A 20,894-nucleotide genomic window follows, 5' to 3' on the forward strand; every position below is an offset into this window, starting at 1 on the left:
GACTAAAATGGCTTATTGATTTTTTTTTTTTTAAGACTGAGGAAAATTACCCAAAATGTGTCATTCTTTAACATTTAAAAATATACTACATAAAAAATGAACAACTGCAATAAATAAAAGTTAAAAAAAATAACTCTTTCGGTATGCAAAGAATGAGAAGTGCAGAGATGTGAACATATGAATGCACATTTTCATAAAAATGTAAAATTAATGTCAAAAATACATACGCTGAACTACAATTCAAAGGTAGCAACAAAATTGCACTTTAATTGCATCATTTTACATTAATGCAATTTTTTCCTTCTAAAAGATTATTGATACAAAGAACCTGAAAATCCATTTTCCATTGTTCTTTTGGGACTGGATGTGACACTCAGGCTGAAGGAATAGACTGAAGACTGAGAACTGGCTCTATTGTGCATAAAACTGCAGGATGTGTCAGGTTCATCTCGCAATGCCAAAAAATTTGGGATACAGCTCTGCTCAGGCTGAATTCCTAGCTCGAAGCCATGGTGATGTTTGAACTCCCTCTTGATTCCTGGAGTAAAATAAAGTAATAATAAAAAAAAAAAAAACACCAAAAAAGAAACTATATTTACTGTTAAACAAGCAAGAAAAATAATTCCATTATGCCTTTCACAAAAGTATGCATATGAAGTATTTGCAAGTGTTTGCTTCTTGTTTCAATCACTTATTTAAAATATATGGTACCTGAATATACATATTAATCTTTAATAAGCAGGAACAAAGGACATTAGCTAGAGTATTCTGCATGAGTAAGTGCTAGGAAACAATAGCCTACTTTATTTGAAGTGCTACAAATACTTACAGAAAACTTTTACCCCTCTTCATCATAATTTTTAGGGTGTGTTTTTTTAATCAAGTAAAGAAACTTACTCTACAGTCTCTCTGTCACTGTATTAGGAAAAAATATGCCATGCTAACCATGGAAGGTATTCATTTATTTTTAAACATATTTTACCATCAATTGAAATCCAACACTTAACACTCTTCAAATGTTAGCCTGTTAGAAGACAGCCAGAGAATATACACTGAATGTATGTTGATGGGGAACATGATTCATATTTCAATGAGTCTCGACATTCAGTTAAACAGTTATAAAGGTTAGACCAGTTAAAATTCAACATTAAATAACTTCCAGCACCAAAACATTGTTCATCCTACTTTGAAAGATTATGGGTAATATCAGTGTATCAGCATTAATAATTTTTAAAATGCTAAATAAAGACACTCTGTATTCCCTTAAATGTCCATAACATAAACAAACTCAAGAAAACACAATGCCATATTGCTCTTCTGTCCTTTACCAAGATATTTTACCCAATGCACTATATACATGTGGAAATAACAATCAATTATTTCATCAGGTCATAAAATATGGGAAAACTTCACATGCAAAGTATAATTACAGAAAAGACAATAGTTAAGATACTGAAAGACTGTTATGGTATATTTAAAGGTTTTAAACACTCTCTCTTCAGCATTTCAGGAAGAGTATACGTGCATATATAAGCACACACACACAAAGGCAGAAATGCATATATAAAGAAGTACAGATTCCAATATACATACTCATAGATATCCAAACAGAGGCAGAACAGTGTGTGTATATTCATATTTCAACAAATCCAGACTCAATTGTATGTATGAAGACACATTCATGAAAGATTCTCCTTTCCTCTGTTACTATTGCTGGAGAAAAATCGATGGCTGCTTCTAACACCTACTTCAACAGTTCCCTTTGATATGGACTCTTTTGATTTCCTGATTCACCACAAGCCATATTGCAGCTACTGTAAACAGCTAGGTTATGTTAGACCTTCATTAAGAACCCATACAGTAGCAAATTTAGACGACTACTTCAAGTTTATAGTTAAAATAAGGTAGTGCCTTGAGTTTTTCTAAACTATGGTGGTGATGAGGATGAGATAACCAGCAGAACTGGTAAGTATGATCTGTAACACTGTAGCTTTTCAGTCCTTCTGGGCTAAATGCTATACAGAATGGGAACCACTAAAAAGCCAAAGCACAAACAAGGTTTTCTGCGTCTGTACCAGCACATCAGAAACAAGATCTCAATGAAGGCATCCACTTATTACACCAATTAACAATCTGTTATTTGTACACTTTAATCAGCTGACCACATAGCCAAAATTCTGAGTCATTCATAAAAAAATATTATGACAATATTGAAATATGCAAATAACTTGTGAAGTTCTAAAAACAATTCTGTGTGTAAAGAAATGGAATCAGTAAGACATAAGCTATAAACAGATTTCACTCTGGATAACAAATATTGAAGACAAATTTAAACATATTAGTTTGTACTGCTTTCAACATCTCAATTAATCAGCGTATCACAGTGAGTAAAATTCACATGCTACAATTACACTCTCATAATACTCCTTTTCCAGATGTAGTGAGGGTTTTTTTGAAGAATATGGCATCAAAATCCCAGTAAGGAGATAAGAAATCGTATTTCCTTGGAGAGTTGCAAAAAAAAGAAGTATGAAACTTAATGATTGGCAGCAAGTCAATAGCCTATGTTACAGTAAAAGCTTCACTGTTGGGGGAAAAAAGCTCTGTTTTAGTTAATCCTGTGCTGTACTTCTTACAAAGAATGGAATACTATTCATTGAATAGAAGGGAAATCAGATCTAATAGCAATGTGATTGATGTAAAAAAAAATAATCTAGGCTATTACTCATAAGAACTGTTTTGATCCAATATCATTATATACACTCATGATGAATAAGAAAATAGGATTCTATAGCTTAGAAGAAAAAATACTCAGAACTGTTATAACACTCATTGTTTGAACACATACCTGTACGCAGGAATTTTAAAGGCAGTTGTATTTTCCCCAACAGACCTGTTTCAACTTTATTGTATTTAGACACCTTTCTAAAACATGTATTAAATTGACAAACTCAAATGACTGTGCCAGAGATGTGATGATAATCCATCATATAAATATGCATTTAGGTAATTTTTAAAAGAGGAATTATGTATCTTAAATAAGGTGTCTGTTCAGGTAAATCTTTAGCATAGCACTTTTTTTTTACCTGATAAGCTGTAAATGGTTCCATCTAAACTGTTACACTTCATCAGGTAAATAGAGATTTAGGACACAATATATCTAGCAAAAATATACTTTCAAAATATTTATGTAATATAGTAATTGGTTATGTCCTTCGGTCATTTTTCAAAGTTTGATAGCCTAACTTTATAAAACATTTTTTCCCAAAGACGAAAACATGGAAGGTTAGTCTACATTATGGACTAATTGCATGCTAAACTATAGTTAACTCAAGCAATTTTTTAGTATTGGACACAGAAAAAGATTTCTAAAATAATTCTTCTCTACATCTTTTCTTCTGTGACTAACCTATGATCACATTTAGGATCTAGTTTACAGGTTTTCTCATGACACATGAGCTGTTTTACCAAAGTTAACACTGATTTATAGTGGGTTGCTTTATTATTCATGATATTGTGAGGCAATACTATAATATCATCATGTATTATAACCTTATATCTGCTTTTATTGCAATGTCAGCCTACTCAAAAGCATCACGTTGTGATCAAAGACACCCCATTTTGCTTTTATGTATCAATACCTGTGGAATAATATGCACAGTGAGACACTTTGAATTAGAAGACTGTGCATGTGTTATGACAGTGGTGCAAACAGATAACTACATAAAGAAATTCATTGTTAGAAGTATACTGTTTATCTTCAATGGTAGGAGTAAAATCTATAACCAGAGCTGAAGCCACAAATCAGTGAGAACGGTTTCAGCCTTCAAAGTTTACACAAGGATAATTTTACTGGACCACAATTTTCACTGTAATACCACACTACAACTTTTCAGTTGGCCTCTACTATTTGTATGTTACAAAAATAACTCCTTCCAATTTTGGCATTTCCCACCACTAATTTTAGTCACTTTAAACTGCTTTCAAATACTCAATTTCAAAACACAGTAGCCCAAACTTCCCTTCCACTTTCTTATTACATGTAACATTCTATATTATTAAAAAATCAGAATAATAAAAAGTGGTAAGGTTTTTGTGAGTTAAGGCTTCTGCATTGTGAATAACAAGCTTTTATATATGGCTTTGACTGAGGTAAGAAAGTAATGAAACTGCTTAGAATCAGAACAGAAAATGACAGAGTAAGGGATGAGATAAAAGGGCAGAAAGAATAACACTGAAGTTACAACATATTACAAAGACTCAGTTATGGGTGTTCCCTGTGTGATGATTCAATGCAGTAAATAATAAGTTCAGTGTTTTATCTCAAGGTAAATTAAAGACAATCATTGAATTACAAGGCCAAAGTGTGATCTGGAAATCACCAGATTACAGGACACTTAGGTGTGTGTGAGGACGCCTGACAGCAAACAGAAGCGCAGAGGGAGGAGCAAGCTGTAGTTTCTTCTGAACTCCAGCACCCTCTAAAATCTCTGGAAAGCCTGTAGCACAGTCCCTCAAGAGTAGGAAGAAACGTAAGGTGAGCACAGATGCAGAGAGTGATGGAGGGAAAGTGGGAAACAGTCGATGTATTTCTCCACAATTGATTTCCAATACTGATTCCTCTCACCCTAACTCTAGAACACACATATACACAGTAATACCAGTAGACAGCAAATCAAATGGCCAATAATGTTCTTTTCAGCTTCTCCCACCTATGTTATCATTGTAGCTTGCATCATTTCACTGTAGCAACAGCAATTCCAGTATGAGTTAAAGAAACAACCACTGCATTTGATAACCATTTTGCAAGACTTATGTGGAAACCTATTTCCCTATCGAGAAAGATGCACATTTTCAGATCATTCACAGCCTCCTTCGTAGACTACTACTTCCAAAACTGCGTTGCCTTTTCCCAGACAATGCCAATGGACATTGAGTATGCTGATCATTCTTTTGCTGTTAAAACTAGCTCCAAGAGCCATTTCTCACTCTCAGTGAAATAAATAAAATATCAGAAACTGGTGCTTAAAATGGGAAGTATTACTAGTGGGTGTCAGTGCAATACAGTGGTAGTTAACAAACTTCTTCAAAGCAGGAATGTAAGATGGCCAAAACTGCAAAATTTGCTTCCCATGTCAATGATTTTGCAATTCTGTATGCTTAGGCAGTAGGACTAAATTGGTGCTCTGACACAAAGTAGGAAACCAGTAACATTCCGTATAAATTTTAATTGTCAGCACTCCTGCCTGGATTCTGCAAACAATTTGATATCAGCGAATAATTCAATGGGCTGCCAAGTCATTACATATTAAGTCAGAAAGGTAGACACACAACACACTTTGGGCGCTGGTAGCCAACAATACTAATGGCTTTTTTCATTATCAAAGAATTCCCTCTTCCATTTTCAGGAGTTTTTAAACAAACACATGAGTCTGAAATATCTGGAAATAATTCTTTTTTCTGCTTTGCTAATGCCTTAGCATTAATGCCTTCAGTGAAATCACACTCTAGAGGCTGTATTCTTGTTTTATTCAAACATACTTAAACCTGGTATGTTTTAAGAACACACAGGATTAGATGGATTATCACATCAGATGAACACCTTATCTTCAATGTTTGGCTTAAAGACAAATAATTTGGTTTTGCATTGCTAATTTTGATTATTTCTAAATACTTTGGCCAAAATCCACCATACAGCCTATATAGTAAGTTTCTCTTCCAGATGCTTCATTGGAATACACACGGAAGTCTCCCATTTTCAGGTCAAATTCTCTGCACTACACTAGTAATATCAAAATATTAGGCAAACTATGCAGTGCACTACTCTCATGGTGAAATGAGCAGTCTATACTGATTTCAATCCAGGTTTCCAAATTCTTTAGTACTTTTTGCCCATGCTGCCTACCACTGTCTTTCCACTTCTAGTTATTTATTTTTAATGTAATTAGCTAACCCAAATGGCTATTGGTTTATCTTGTGCTGCATGTTGCAAAGATCATTGAAAGGTACACTATGCCCTTACCAAACTGTTGTGACACCTCCCTGTGTTTTGCATCAGTGTATCACGTTGTTGCTATCTTTAATTGATGCTGCTCTTGCTTCCAAGAAAGCCTTTCCTGCTATGTGAGTTTTCCCACAGCTTTTCATTGCCTCAGATCACTATTCCTCTCTCTCATGGTTCCCCCTCAGCTCTTCACTTCTTTCTAGCAAGCAGAGGAGAAGGTGACTACAACCAGAGACTAAAATGCTCACAACACCATGTTGACGTACAAGCAGCTCATGAAGTGGTCCTCCCCACTTAGCCTTTTCTTCTGCCAGTGCTAGTGGGGAAACAGTCCCTATCCAACTAGTTAAAGTGTCAAACTTCATATTCTCTTGAGAAATATATTCAGTCATCAGCTGAATTCCTAGACAGTGTGACTGTCTGACGTAAGCCTTCAAAGTTCCGTCTGAGTTGCATGTATACTGCCGCTCTAGCAGAAAAAGGAAAAAAGTGTATTTACATTCATTTTGCCAAACATTAGCATCTTCTGTCCAATCATTTGAATGCAGAAGTGTTAGGAGAAAACAGCTTAGAGAACAAGGGTTGACACATACAGTGTGAAATCTTAAGGTGCTTGAATGCAATGAGGGAGAAAGTGAGACAGAACCACATTTCATCTCCCTAACTGTGCTATAGTCCACATGAACTTTGTGACAGGTCTCTGTCTCTCAGCCACACTTCACTACCTTCTGCTGACATTCAGCTGTCAAACAGCAACCCTTTACCATGCCCCTAACATGCTCTACAGCTTCACCCAATTAACTCGCTTTCACTTGACATTGCAGCAAAAAGCTTCATAATAGGTGGTCAAGGTGCATGGTGTCTGCTTGCCCTCTAACTGCTCACGCACAGCAAAATGCTTAGCTACCTTCCCTTTTGTCTGTTTGCTCCGAACTGGTGCAATTACAATTTAGGCATTCTGCTACTACACAGGACAAGGACAGCAGACCTTTGCCAGTGGTGCGTTAATCTATCTTTTACCAAAGACTGATTTTAATGCAGAATCCTAGAGTTAATCATCATGAACATTTTGGAAAAAAAGATTCTGTGAAATACTTCAATCACTTTATAATTAATAAAGATATCCTGTATCAGCAATATGGATGCAAGGGGGAAAGAGGGAAAAAGTAATTATTTCTAACAATAACATTTAACAACATAAAGGAGAAAGGTCTAGGAACAATGAAATTGTCTTTTATGATTCAGCTTTCTTGCGTTAAAAAATCTTTAGGCATTCAGGAGATTAATTTTTGCTATGCATTTCTGCCAAATATGCAATATTTTTGAGGAATAATATTCAGAAATATAAATCTATGTAGCTAACAAAACAAATGAACTATTAAAAAAATGGAAATCAACATTTTAGGATTGTCCTGACAGCTTATATAACAACGAGAACAAACATGGAACTCACTGTTACTTTGCAGACAGATGCCTTGAGAATACTCCAGTTTACTCACTACTTCTCTCAGGTATATTTGTATTAAATATGTGGAGTAGGTCAGAAAAGGCCCTTAAAAATCCAATATGCAATAAGTACTGATGATGTCCAAGCACTCTTTGCTGAAGAGGCACGCTGCTAACCAAGGGTGGAATGGTCTGGATGAGCACTGGTGTCTGGACAGTAGAATTAGGAGTCGCTGTAGCAAATGACTTCTGGAGACCTTATGGGTTTCAACTACCAGAACTCCAGCAATGCAAGACTCAAAAGACTATCCAGCTTTTTCAGGTTCTGGTGTGTTACAAGTTCAGGTAAGTTATGCTTTCCCAGCGCATCTACAGGGACAAGTCCTCTTGAAGTTCTCTCTAAAAACCATTGAAAGGGCATTTTTTCACATAATAAATCTGATTTTCATAGAGAGAAGCAGACATCTGGTTTGTGGAAAGTGCAAGCTTAAGAGAAGCCATAAGCATGAAGGAAGAAAAACAAAAAGGAAATATATTGATTGAGGTGTAAAGCAGACACCTCACTCGACAGGAATTTATGGCAAGGACATGGAACCAACTTATCTTTATGAAAGGTGGTGAAAAGAAGCAAGTCATAAGGACTTAGAACTTGCACACCTCTGGCAGAGGTTGCTGATGCAAAAATGGGTAGTTTTGCAGCAATGAAAAAAAATGTAGTGAACATCTCACTCAGATTTCAAGCAGGAAAATGGTATTACTCAGACTTAAAATGAAGTGCCACGGACACACAAGGCCTCTTAGTGGAGAATATTATTGCAGATCTCTCCAAAAACCTTCAGGTGAGCAAAAAGTGATTTCAGTCTACTTAGTTGTGAGAATATAATCTGGTGTTCATAATCCTGAAGTGAGAAGGGAAATGCTGATATCATGAATTGACAGCCTTTAGCATCCTCTAACAAACAGCAGATTGATATTAGCTCTTAGGAGACAACAGAATTAGGATCATAAACTGGATTCAGACATGGTTTATGCAACCTATCTGCACCTATTTGAAAAACAGACTGATTGTAATCTGTTATCCAAAATACAGACAAACGCCTGCATGCTGTGTAAGAACATCTGCATTTGTGTTAGGCTACAGGCTAATCTAAATATCAGTTCATCTAAATAAGTGTATTAAACTGAGTAGCCTCTTAAAAAGATACTCTAATTATAGCACATAAAATGACTGACTTACACCACATGCTTAGAAGTGAACTATTACTAGTCAACTTCATTTTCTAAAAATGAATGTTAATTATTAAAATCATCAATGTATTAGGAGGACAAAGGGTTCCACCCTTTTAGCACTGGCCAGTGTAGTGTACATTTTCTGGAATGTCCACTGCAGATGTGTAGCCTGCTACCTCCCAGACAAAACCCTGATAAAGGCTCCATCCCCCTCCCCCATAAACTAGCTTAGAGGAAGATTCACAAGAGGTACATTTGGCTCCCTGTAGGTTTGGGATAGTTTTCAAACTTCTGTTTGCTTATCCAAACCAAGCATGTTCATTCACCCCCAGTAAAACTTAGTTGAAGTAACTTCAGGAGGGAGTTACTCCTTCCATAAATTGCATGCAATATCTGAAGCAGTATATATTAAATAGATTTCTAAAGGGTATTTTTATAACAGTAATGGTCATGGAAAACAGTTGGCTTTCCGGCAGTATTGCTTATAAAATATCAGTTGATATCTGAATAGCCTAAAAAAAAAAAATATTTTAGGCTCAATTTCAGTTGATGGCTAACATGTAGGTCTTTTGTCAATGCAAGATCCAAATTACACTAACTGGGCAAGGAACCAAGCTTATCAGTTATAAACAACTTGAGTGTGGGTGAGCTAGGTTTACTGTCTCTATTGGGTTTGGCCAAATTTATATATACATTTATACTTCAGACTGAAATTAAATAAAAAAATCTAATAATTACTTCAGCAGAACTTTTTATACTTACTCGATTTCTGAGCACAATTTGCCTGTAAGAACCACTCTTAGCGCAGGTACTAGGTCATTACTTTCTGTGAGGCTGAACATGCAGTTCAAGTGAGTCCACTAGGCAAATGGAACTGTTATTTCCTGCACACCAATCATATTTTATGTGAATCCTTTCATATATATATGCCAATTGTGTGTTTGTGTGTTCTGAAAGCACAGAAGAGTTAAAACAAACAAATAAAAAAATCCCAAACCAGAACCACCACCACATACAACACTACAAACTTTCATCAGGCATGTAAAATTTTTATCGGAAGAGTCAAGAAGAACATAGAAGGAGACTTGGAGAGAGGTTTCTTCAGCTCTTTGGTTTTTGAAAAACAAGAAAGCTGTAACACAACTTTAAAAAATCATTTTACACAGGGAGGTTTCAGTAACTTGGTGTGCCTTGTACATTCCAGAATGATACCTTAAATTCCTTTATTCAGAGCTCCCAATTAGATTATGCTCTACTAAAAAATCTCTTAAAAGTGTAGTAAACTTCAGTAAGTTATTAAATTAAACTAGAAATTCCTAAAGCAATGGCATGTTTTGACATGCACAAATTAAAATGAAACTGGATGACTTTAAATGTCAGGAAGCTTTGCAAAGTCCTGGTTAAGTTACAATACATGCTTAGGCTCCCAAAAGAGCGCAATTCATTTACTTACCCTGTGAAAGAAAACTTGATGTCACACTGAGTCTGAAAGACTAACTGGTCCCTGACCATAAGTGTATAATCACCACATGAGCTGATACTTTTGTGATCAAATGAGACCCTTGGTACTCAACAAAAGCTGAAAAAATAGTGAATTATTTAATTATTGTGGCTCTGGCCTCCAAGGGCTTTCTTTGTCAAATTACCTGCAACACCTAGACAGGACAAAAGGCTTTCAAAATATTGGTGAACATACAAATTTAAGAGAGGCAAGTATTGAAATGTCAGCTTTGCAGTGACATTTACTGAGTGAACTATGGGTTTATGGGCCAATTTCAGTTGATCCAAAAGATCCAAAAGTGTGGTGTCTTAAAGCAACGTGGCTTTAAAGGTTCCATGGGTCCCTGTTAAACTGAAGCTGTTAAACTATCTGAAAAGCATGAAATGGAATCATTGCATCATCATAATGTCACTTTGCTTTCCTAATATAATCACATGTGGCAGGGAAACTCTGCTGGTGATTAACCACACTATTCTTGCCTATATTTTTAGTAAATTTTATTACTTACTATGCATTTTAAAGGTATCCTACTTCCCACTAAAAACCCAAAAATGTCAATTGATTGCTTAACAAAAAGAGGGTCCTTCCTTTCCAAAAGGTAGCATTTCTGAAACGTTTAAGTCAACAAAAAAACCAAATTCTTGTAAAATGGGAAAGACATAGTTTAAGAAGCACATTTGTTTCTAAATATCTTTCTTTAACTGAACCATCACACAAACTGAAGAAAACAGAAGTTATTTGAAAAATCAAGACTATTATCACGATAACATCCTTTCAGATGACAATCAAGCTCTTTACCCTACTGTGTACGCATTTCACATTTGTTTTGTGAAATTGTAAACAATGAATTTTGTAAAATTTGTTCAAGTACTAGTTTATTCAACAGGCCAAACTGCTTCAGGGATCCCAGTCTCTGGAGCAAACAGGTCCTTACTATGATCAACTGGAAAAACTGTGCCTTCACTACATAATGTGGGTTTCACAGACTTCCATGAAAAGTTTTTATACTTAACTTAAAACCAACAACAATAAATAAATAAATAAATTTTGGGTAAATATTAAGCAGTGTGACTTAAATATGTAAAACCCAATAAAAATAAACATTAAGATGTAACTTGCTGACTCCATGCCCTTAAATCATGTCAGCATTACAGGAATAAAATTAGGAGTTAAGAACAGTGTTATGCTTCATGCCCTAACTCTGAATTCCCTGTCTTTTTATCTCTTCAAGTCATAGTCTCTAATATATTCTAAAGGGTTTTTTTTCATTTCTCGCATTAACTTCTATGCTTAAAGTACAAAATGCAAGCAATCAGGCAATGGAATTAGGTAAACACATGTATTTCTACAAAAACACATTACCCTACTGCAAAAATGTCACAGAAAGGAATGCAAAGGTTTGTTCTTTTTTCCCCAGTTGAAAAGGATGCAACATGCACAACTGAAGGAGAAGGAAGGGGGAAATGAGCAAACCAACAGAAAAACAATCTGATTTTATAAATTCCAGAAAGGCACAAAGTATGCTATAGTTTACAGCTACCCTTCTTCATCGCTCTCATTACCTCCCTTTGGCCTGCAGAAGATCCACTCCTCCTCCACTTGGACTAGTGAGGTGAGGTCTGACAGCTGAGAAATCTGCTGTGGGACCAGGGGTGGAGATGATACCCAGCCTTGTGCTCCCATGACCTTACTTCCAGTCAGTATACCAGAAGCAGAGACTAAGAGGAGATACAGCATCAGAGACAGTTGTCTCCTGTGGAGGAAAGTTTGCCAGCTAGCTGGCACTGAAGTCTCTGGTGGTGGGGCATCGGTTGTCTCCCTGCCATCCAGAGGGAAACATAAACCTCTAAACATGAGATTTAGTTTTACAAACACTTACAGTACATCTTTTGAGGGGAATACTTACTTCCCCACTATCTTAAATATAGTTTTATGCTTAAACAGATTCTCCAGCACCAATCCAGTTAAATGTCAGCACAAATTTCTTTTTTTTTTTTTCTTTTTTTCTTTTTTTTCAAAAAGGTGCATGTAGCATTGTCCATGCTACATTGTAAGTGGGGGCATGCTGCACATATATGCATTTCTGAGGCTGGCTGAGAAAGAGGCAGACTCTTCAAAACACTGCCCTAGGTCTTATTCTCTTTTTTCCTTGAGAACTGGACAGTAAGCTAGTGGTACAAAGTAAACATGAAACACCACAAAACCAACAAAAATCCTTCCACCTATCATCCCCGCCTATTGAATGCAACTCACATGTAGCATCTCTACATCTTGAACTATTTATCAAAGCTGATGCCTGAAGATCAGCACTGAATTTTCTCCTTATAAACAGTGCTTTACATACTTAGCTTGAAACACAAAACCAAGCAGGTATCAGAACAAGAAAACAAGTATTCACAACACACCTTATAGGATCTACATTTAAAATGTCAAGAAAATATCAGGAAGATGACAATCTGGATTGCATGGATTCCTTCGCCATTTAAGTATCTGAGTTAGACTCATTCAGGCACAGCTATGCTTTAATCCCCTCTAAAAATTTCTCAGAGAATTCAGAGTCTCAGAACAAACAGACATTCCCTTTATGTTTAACCCACAGTTTAGCAGGGAATAATAGAAGCTTCCCAGCTCTTTTTCTTGAAATAACTTCTTCAAAAGGGAGCAGGAAGCACCTTCTGGCCTGAGTAAAAGTCCTTGAGTCTGGAAAGAAGTGAATTTGTCTGCCTTTGTAGAGAATATTCCTTTTCTTCTATAAAGCCAGTAAAATTATGTCCTCGGCTCTATTCTTTTGTAAAAACTTTTTCCCAGGGTTAAATGTCCTAGTCTGTAATACCCAGTTCTCAAAATAACAGCCTGTCTAGCACGCCCAATACTTTTATTTCTATTGCAGTATTAGCAGTATACGTAATAATACAGAAAAGTTTCTTTTAATTTGATGTGCTGAAAATGTCACTTTGAGAGGTGTGGGAAGAAGGCAAAAGAAACAGGGGTGTGTAGAAAACAGGAAGTAAACATATGCAGCTGGTGAATCAAACTCATCGTACATTACCAATGAAACACATTTTGAAAGACCACTACAAAGACATCTATCTAATAAGGAATATGGCATCACATGGCTATCTCCTGCCTCATAGTTGCCCTCCACAGCAACTGGGGCCCTTTTGAAACATTCAGGTTCAGAAACCCCATGTACCATTTTGCAAAAAAAAAAAGAGACTAGCTTGTTGCAGTATTTCACCTTCAAAAAGTGAACAAAATGAAGTGTAGGCATTCGCTTCCTTTTTCTCTGTTAATACGCTGCAGGCAGAGAATGAATGCATGAAGATTTTTTACAGGGCAAACCTGAACCTACCCCTTAGACTTGTTTCCTTACCCAAATCATTAGTTTCTCTAAGTCAATTTCCAATTAGTTGCTCTGGGAGGTACAATTGTTGCACTGGCCTGAGCATTTAGGATAAGAGATGAATGCAGCTTCAGGTTCCAAGTGTCTTGTTTTCAGTCCTGGGAACTGAGGACCCTTGTTTGTGAGCTGGTAGTTCCAGTACCTCACTAGAAACACATTTCTAATGCCATAGAAATGCAAACCATGAAGGAAAAAAAGGAAAGATTAGCTTCCTGAAAACATGACCCTCCTTTTTTGTGACTCAGCCAAAGACTTGAAAGATTTGTTTTGTGCTTAACATCGGAACAGACCTGCGGTCATTTAGGAACTTCATGGTTTCCATTAAACAGCACAGCATGGACATTTGGAATTTCATGGCAACTGTGAAGTGAGAATGTAGATCTTGCTTTTCCAAAGCACCGGCCTCTGCCGAGAGCTAACACCCACACACATTCACTCACATTCCTTAGCCAATTCATGTCATTAAAGAGACTTTAAGAAAAGACAAAACAAAGCAAAAAAAAAACCCCAACAAACCACCCCACTTAAACCTTTTTCTTAAGCACCTGAAAGCAAAATACAAGTGGAAATGTAACTTTTAAATGCAGTGAATGCATTGTGTCCATCTACAGTGTTTACAGCATTAACTCCACAACTACACTGAAAAGCTGAAGTATTGGAAACCTCTTAATTACCCAAACATTTACCTCTCTGCAGGTGTAAATACATGGGCCTAATAAGCCTTCCCACTGTGAAAGCAGTTACTTAAATTATATTAAAATATTAAAAACTATTTAATGAGCTTTTTTCCCCTAAAGTAAATTGAGTGTGTGCCTTAACCTGCTTCAGGCAAAGGAAGTTTCAAACATATTGGTTTTGAAACTAGCCATTATTTCCCATGTTGCAAAAACGGCAATTTTATTTCCCAACAGCAAATGAAACTGTCAAGAAAATTTAGATGCAATAAAATTGGGTGGTTAAACCAACATGCTGGATTTGGAATAAAACTGAATTAAAGGAATTAAAATTAAGCATTATGTCAGTCAAACTTTATAAAAACTATTTGAAACGGTGGGGGGGGATGTTGGTGGTTTTGTTTGGTGGGGGTTTTTTTTGCAAAAGTTAGGGTTTGGACTTGGTGAAGTTCACCCGTAACTACCCATTTTATGTCCATCAACAGTGTCACATTTGAAATTTGCGCAATGCAAAATATTTTGCATAAAAAGTGTTGCTTCTGGCAACATCTCTGCCTAAATAAAAAGTTGTCAGGCACTGTGTGACTTTAGTGGTACAGAGTTTTAAAATGGTGGCTTCAGTCCAAGGCTAGCTAATAACGGCTGACATGCGCTGGAATCTTGAGGCCTAAATCAACATTGTTTTCACAGCTGTAATTAAGCCACCTAATCAGAAGCACATTTTGACGGGACAGTTTCTGGAAGCCAGACATTACAATTTCTTATGCCTGGAGCGCAGTGGCTCATGAGAGGTCCTCATTTAATTTCAGTGTTGGTGTGTTTTTTTTTAAAAAAAAAGGCTGTAAAATGAAAAGACTATAAAAAAGCAGTGTATGGCTGTTGAAATGAAGCAGGCCTATGTGTTCATGCCTTGACCAACCCTGCATCCCACCCTCCTTCGGCTCTGTGCCGAGTCCCCAGCTCTCAAGTGGCAGCTGCACACAGTGAGATTAAGGGCTTCTGCCAAAGTCAACAGATGAGCTGGTCTGAACTGGCTCTCTGTGTGTTCTGATTGTAAATTGTGCTGGTGATGATTAGAGAACTCTAACACAGGATGTCGACTCTTAAAACTGTCCAGAGAAAATAATTTTTTTTTTTTTTTAAGTTCAGGAAATTTTTTTAAACTTCTTTTGTGGCTTGGTACATAGTGTTGTGTCTATAACTTTCAGATGATTCAAACATGAATTCACACAAATTAAGTAACTGTATTATTAAAAAAATACACCGTTACTTGCTCACAGCACGATCCTTCATTTGGGGATGTTTATGTAGCAGTGTTGCTGCTGAATGCAATTCTCTGACTAGTACACTCCAGCAGTCTTACGCTTCTACCACCTGCCAGTGGAAGATACCCCTAAAATTCAGACTATCAACTATTTTAGTTGTGTGACTACCACTTCAGAACGTTGTCATATCTGAAACAGCTAAACTGCCTTGCTCTTTTTCTGGAGCACAGCTACATTAGTAACTTTAACATAAACTTTCAACCCCAGAGGCCATTGTAAAACTATCAATATGAAGGCACCAGTCACTGGGGTCTGATTACATTTAGTTCTGCATTTTAATTACATATGGATTCTATTAACTGAACCTTTTGCCTTATAGGCAACATTTTAATCAAATTACTACAATTTTCAAATATGTTACAATAGTCTGACAAGTTAAAAGTTCACATACCTAGAATATTGAGTATCAAAAAAATTTTTGCATAGAAAAGGAAGTATTCTTTACAAAATAGCAAATGTGTTGTTGGATTACTGTAAATGTTTTTTAACACCTTGTCCTGAGTTACATAATGTGATTTATAATATTGGTTTCATATTATTTTTTTTACTGGCACTACATAATAAGCAAAAAGTTTAAACTACATGATTTATACTATTTAGTTACAACTATTACTTCTGTAAGCAATACCACATGACAAGGTGAGCATTTGCACTTGGATACCTGCATTCCTTAGCTATGCAGTATGGTTGGCAAGTGATGCCAAATTGCTTAAAATCAGGTAAGAAATGCAAGTATTCCAGTAAAAAAGTAGTTTCTGGAAGATATTACTGCTTTGTGGACTCAGCCTGATAAAAGACTTAAAGCTTAGTAAATATTACGAATACAGTTTTCTATTTTTGCCTATACTGATACTTCCACTCTTTCATGTCTATTATTATCTCAACAGTTGGGATATTCTCCTTGTGGGCCTGTCAGATTTTTTTTTTACTATCACTTTAAGAACATTCATATGTTTCACAGTAAATTATTTGAGGTCCATATCTTACTGAATTTTGTCCTAGACTATTTCCAAGAAAACACTGCAAGACAGAGGGTAACAATAAAAATAACAAGTCTAATTATTTTTTGCAAAGCAAATTAAGAACTAGTGTCTCCAAATCTTTCACAAAACCAGTTCAATTCCAAATCTTGCAAAAAATCTTTTCAGTTCAACTGTGCATCAGGCTAGCATGAAGTAGTGGAAAAGCCAAGCAAAGTTTTCATCCAGGACCTATCTGCTTCTTGCAACATCTGGGAAGAATTCCCCCAGCTACATCAGTCATTCCATGTCCTAACACAAGAGATATGGCTCCGGCCCCTTAAAGACACTCTCTTGACATTTAACATGACACCGATGGAGTGAGTGCCTTTCTCCTATGCAGCAAGTGAAAAGACGAAGAGGTTTTTTTCTTTCTCTCCAGTTCTATCCTCATAATTCTAAATGTAAGGCGTTGCATCCCTGTTAGATGCAGGTCTCAGCCTTGAAACACAGATTGATCTGGTGACAAGGAAACAAAGGATATGGGGGAAAGACATGTAAACCCACTGCTCTGACCAGCCTGGCTAAGTAGGAAGAAACTGTCAGTGGTGTAAACTAGTAAGTTTGAATTTTAAATTTCTTTTCTCTCTCCTCTCCATGAGTGGGGTTCAAGTAGATCACGAGAACTGTGAGCTGACTGCTCTGAGTAGGAACAAAAGTGTACATTTTTCTTAATGCGATTCCTCAAGACAAAAATATGAGGGCATACGTCAATTACTAGCATCTCAACAATAAATATGGATTTTTCACACATAAGATCATTCTACTTGCTTCTCTCACCTTACCAAAACCTACAATTCCTGTATTTTCAGTGATATCACTAGGCATTTTCAGACAAAGGACAGACACAGCCACAACTGTGAGGAAAAAAAAAAAAAAGATGATGCAAAGCCACATAAAGCAATGAGTGATTTCATTTTCAGCTCCAGTTAGGAGAAGCATCCAAAGACAACAGTTGTTTTCATGGTTAGTCAGAGAACTCTGCTCTTCTTACAAACCTTTACTTCACCCCTCTCACCCATCTGAAACTCACCTTCTGCCCCTTTCAGTTAAAGTTATCCTTTTGGCTCCCCAAATTTCCATTTCTCCAGTATACACAAAACTTTTCTCACTTCATCGTCTTTATAAATTACTGTATTTTCCCCTTCATTTTCTACTCTCCTTTGATTCTGAAGTGAAAGCAGAAAAAGGAAGGAATATCACCAGATCAGCTGCACAGTCAGGATCAGATCTGACCACTTGTAATGTAACAGTGGCTCCTTTTGTTTGCCAAAACTGGTACCAGAATATTTTAAATTCTTAAAATTCTGACAGCAGTGCTGACATCAGGTACAAAATCTCAGGGCTGAAAGCTATGAAAACACTTTCTGGAGGAATTTTATTACAAATTTAATTCTGTCAGTTCTTCATATGTGTCAGGTCACACTGGAAAATACAGTGTCACTGCATTCACTCCCCACAACACTCTGCTTGCAGCAACAAACTCTGGCAGTACAGACACCATGGATTCACATGCTTGCCATGTGACTAATATGATGCCACATGTTTCCCCACAGCACCCACAAAGTAATTGCTTATGACTACACTACTGCACAGTGCAGCACTTAAAAGTTCTCAGTTCAAAGCCTAGTTGTTACTGCAACTCTGAATGAAAGTGCAAGTATAGTAATAAATGAATGTATCTGAAGAAGAAGTAAAATGGATCAAAGCAGCAGAATCCAGTACTGTTAAAGAAACTGGCAAGTGTTCATTTAATAGGAAACCTTGAAGTGCAGTCCAGTTCATGATGTTTATATTCCTAGATATTGCTGAACAAGAAATAGGCAGGAAAAAAGAAACACAAGAACATTTTAGCTGATATCTTCTCTGCTTACATACAGATCATGTGCACAGTTAGTTACTACCAGTGAAGTACTTCCACCAAACCCACCTTCTAAGCACATTAAGCTTTTCTGAGGAAAATCGTAAGAAGGCATAAAGGCAGAGACATGTAAAGGAAAACAAAACAGTTTCTTAAATTTCATGGAGAAAATGGCAGTGCCAGTCCACTACTGAGTTCAGTGCGCAGCGAAATAATTCTCCACCGTATTTCACGCTAGAGGTTGACTGCTGGTTTCTCTGTTCCTCCTCTAGCAACCTACATCCTTATAATAAAGACTACATATGGCCATGTCAATGACACCTTCTTAGCTGAACTCTTATTAGCTCTACCAATTATAGATACGACCCTTAATGTGGGGATGCAGCAAGTTATGGAAGACAGAACTCTGACTGTGGTACTTGCACTTCAGTGAAAGTAAATTTTAAAAAACAAGGAAATGCACAGAAGTGAAACTGTTATGGTTGCAAAGAAAGACTATTACACAATGTTAATGGTTTGATGACAGAAATAAAAGAGAAAGACATTTTAGAAATGTAAGGGAAATTTCAGAAGCATTTGGTAAAGAAAAAAAAACAGGAGAAATTAAATAAAAAACAACAACAACAAAAAAACCAGGAAAGAGATACAGGAATGGGGAACAATGGAAAAAAAAAGAAGGTTTAGGTAGAAAACCAATAATCTGTATTTCAGCCATACTCAATTTTACAGAGTTGCAAGAATGAAAAATGCAGAGGGCCTTTCTCTGCTCAGAGGAGGAATCATCAGAGAAGAGTATGACAGACAGATAGCTGGACACTAATGAAGAGTAGAGAGACATTCTGCTATTGACTCCCCTTCACCCCACATAATAATTCTCTTCTCTGTAAGCTGTGTTTCCAGCATTCATCTCATCTCTGTCCATTATAATCATATCCCTTCCTGTTCCTCTCTGTTGGCATTAGCATGAGCACACATAGCAGTCTCAGAATCTAAACACTATTGACTAGAAGGAAAGTGGTTGGACTAAAAGTAGGCTGGAGGATGGAGATGTCAATTCAGAGTCTTAGATAAAAGATGAGGAGTCAGAATCACTGATGTTGCCTTATGGCATCAGTTTTGTTTTTACAATTATCAGCAAAACCCAAAGCAAAAGAAGAGGAAAAAAGTGGTGTGAATACAAAGAAAGAAAGGTGATGTAGTTAGTAAGTTTCAGTACAAAAAGCTCAATTAGGAAAGCAATACCTTTTGAACATGGAAAAGATCAATACTGACGAATGGCCCAAACTTGGATCCAATGGACAGTTGGCAGGGCAAGAACCTTATGCAACTAGCATAGAAGACATCAAGAGACAGCCACAACATAGTGAGATAAACCCCAATCTTACAAGGTAAGAGTCCACACATGGTATACACCTGAAAGACTTTTCAAAAATGTGTTTCAGCACTGATCGACAGGTCACTGTTCTAGGAACACAAGTGTACATCACATGAAGACTTGCAGTTAATACAGTCCACGTGCTGTGTTTGTCTCCTACATGAAAAGTTTTGCCTGCAACATTACTAGAATTGGATATGTGATTGAACACAGTGGATTGAAACCAACAAAATGTGTACAATTCTGAAACCAAATACAGGCTCAAGAAAAGTCAATACTCCCTTTCATTTAAAATAATCAAGCAAAAAAATCTGTCCTACTGTTTTTTTAATACAGAAAGAAATTTAGTGCAAAACTTCTTCCTCAAAATCAGAACAGAACAGTATCGGCTGAAACTTTAAAATCTAAGTTACTCCAGAAAGCTGTGATGCCTGAATTTATTAAAAGTCAAGCTTGATGGAACATTTGCAAGTATTAGGGACAAGCTTTACAGAAAACCCCAATACTACAACATATACCATAAACACTTACACTTTTTTCATGGAAATGTGAGAATCTATCATTCTAAATTTTTTGCCTTTACATTAAAATTTTAAACCACTTTCTATTAATGCTTATGCTTAGGTTAAAATTGAACTGCATCTAAAGGAATAACTATTCTTCTTCCCAGATGGTTGTACAGAAGGGCCAGTAGATCCTACTACAATGCAAAGTATCATCTTTACATTGATACTGTAGGCAGACACAAATTACTTTAAAACCACTGCATTTAATGACAGGCATCAGAGAGCTGGGGGGCAAGGCATTTGTTTTCACTGTACCGTATCAAGCCACTGCATAGCCCTTCATAGACAGGACTAGCATAATCTTTGCTAAAAGCTCTCTCAATCCAAATGAAAGCAAACCTTGCTGCAGCAGGTTTGGCAGACTTCCCAATCCTTAGTACACAAGTGGTCATCTTGATTTAAACAACAAAAACAATCATAACAGGCAAAGGAGCAACCCAATTACACTGGGCACAGGCTCAGCAGGACACATGTAAACCTAGTAGAAAAC

At 36.5% G+C, this 20,894-nt stretch overlaps 1 protein-coding gene across 4 annotated transcripts in view; it reads right to left on the minus strand.

Annotated features, from left to right (window-relative positions):
- Nucleotides 1-306: 306 nt before the first annotated feature.
- Nucleotides 307-20,894, minus strand: part of CCDC171 (coiled-coil domain containing 171) — a 153,328-nt gene continuing 132,740 nt past the window's right edge. For all 4 annotated transcript variants that reach the window (XM_049795856.1, XM_049795855.1, XM_049795854.1 and 1 more), the window contains one exon: nt 307-538. In XM_049795856.1, coding sequence (XP_049651813.1) covers nt 497-538 — 42 coding nt within the window. In that variant the 3' untranslated portion in view covers nt 307-496. The remainder of the gene's footprint in view (nt 539-20,894) is intronic.

The sequence above is a fragment of the Accipiter gentilis genome, chromosome Z (genome assembly GCF_929443795.1).
Source record: "Accipiter gentilis chromosome Z, bAccGen1.1, whole genome shotgun sequence".
Classification (NCBI taxonomy): domain Eukaryota; kingdom Metazoa; phylum Chordata; class Aves; order Accipitriformes; family Accipitridae; genus Astur; species Astur gentilis.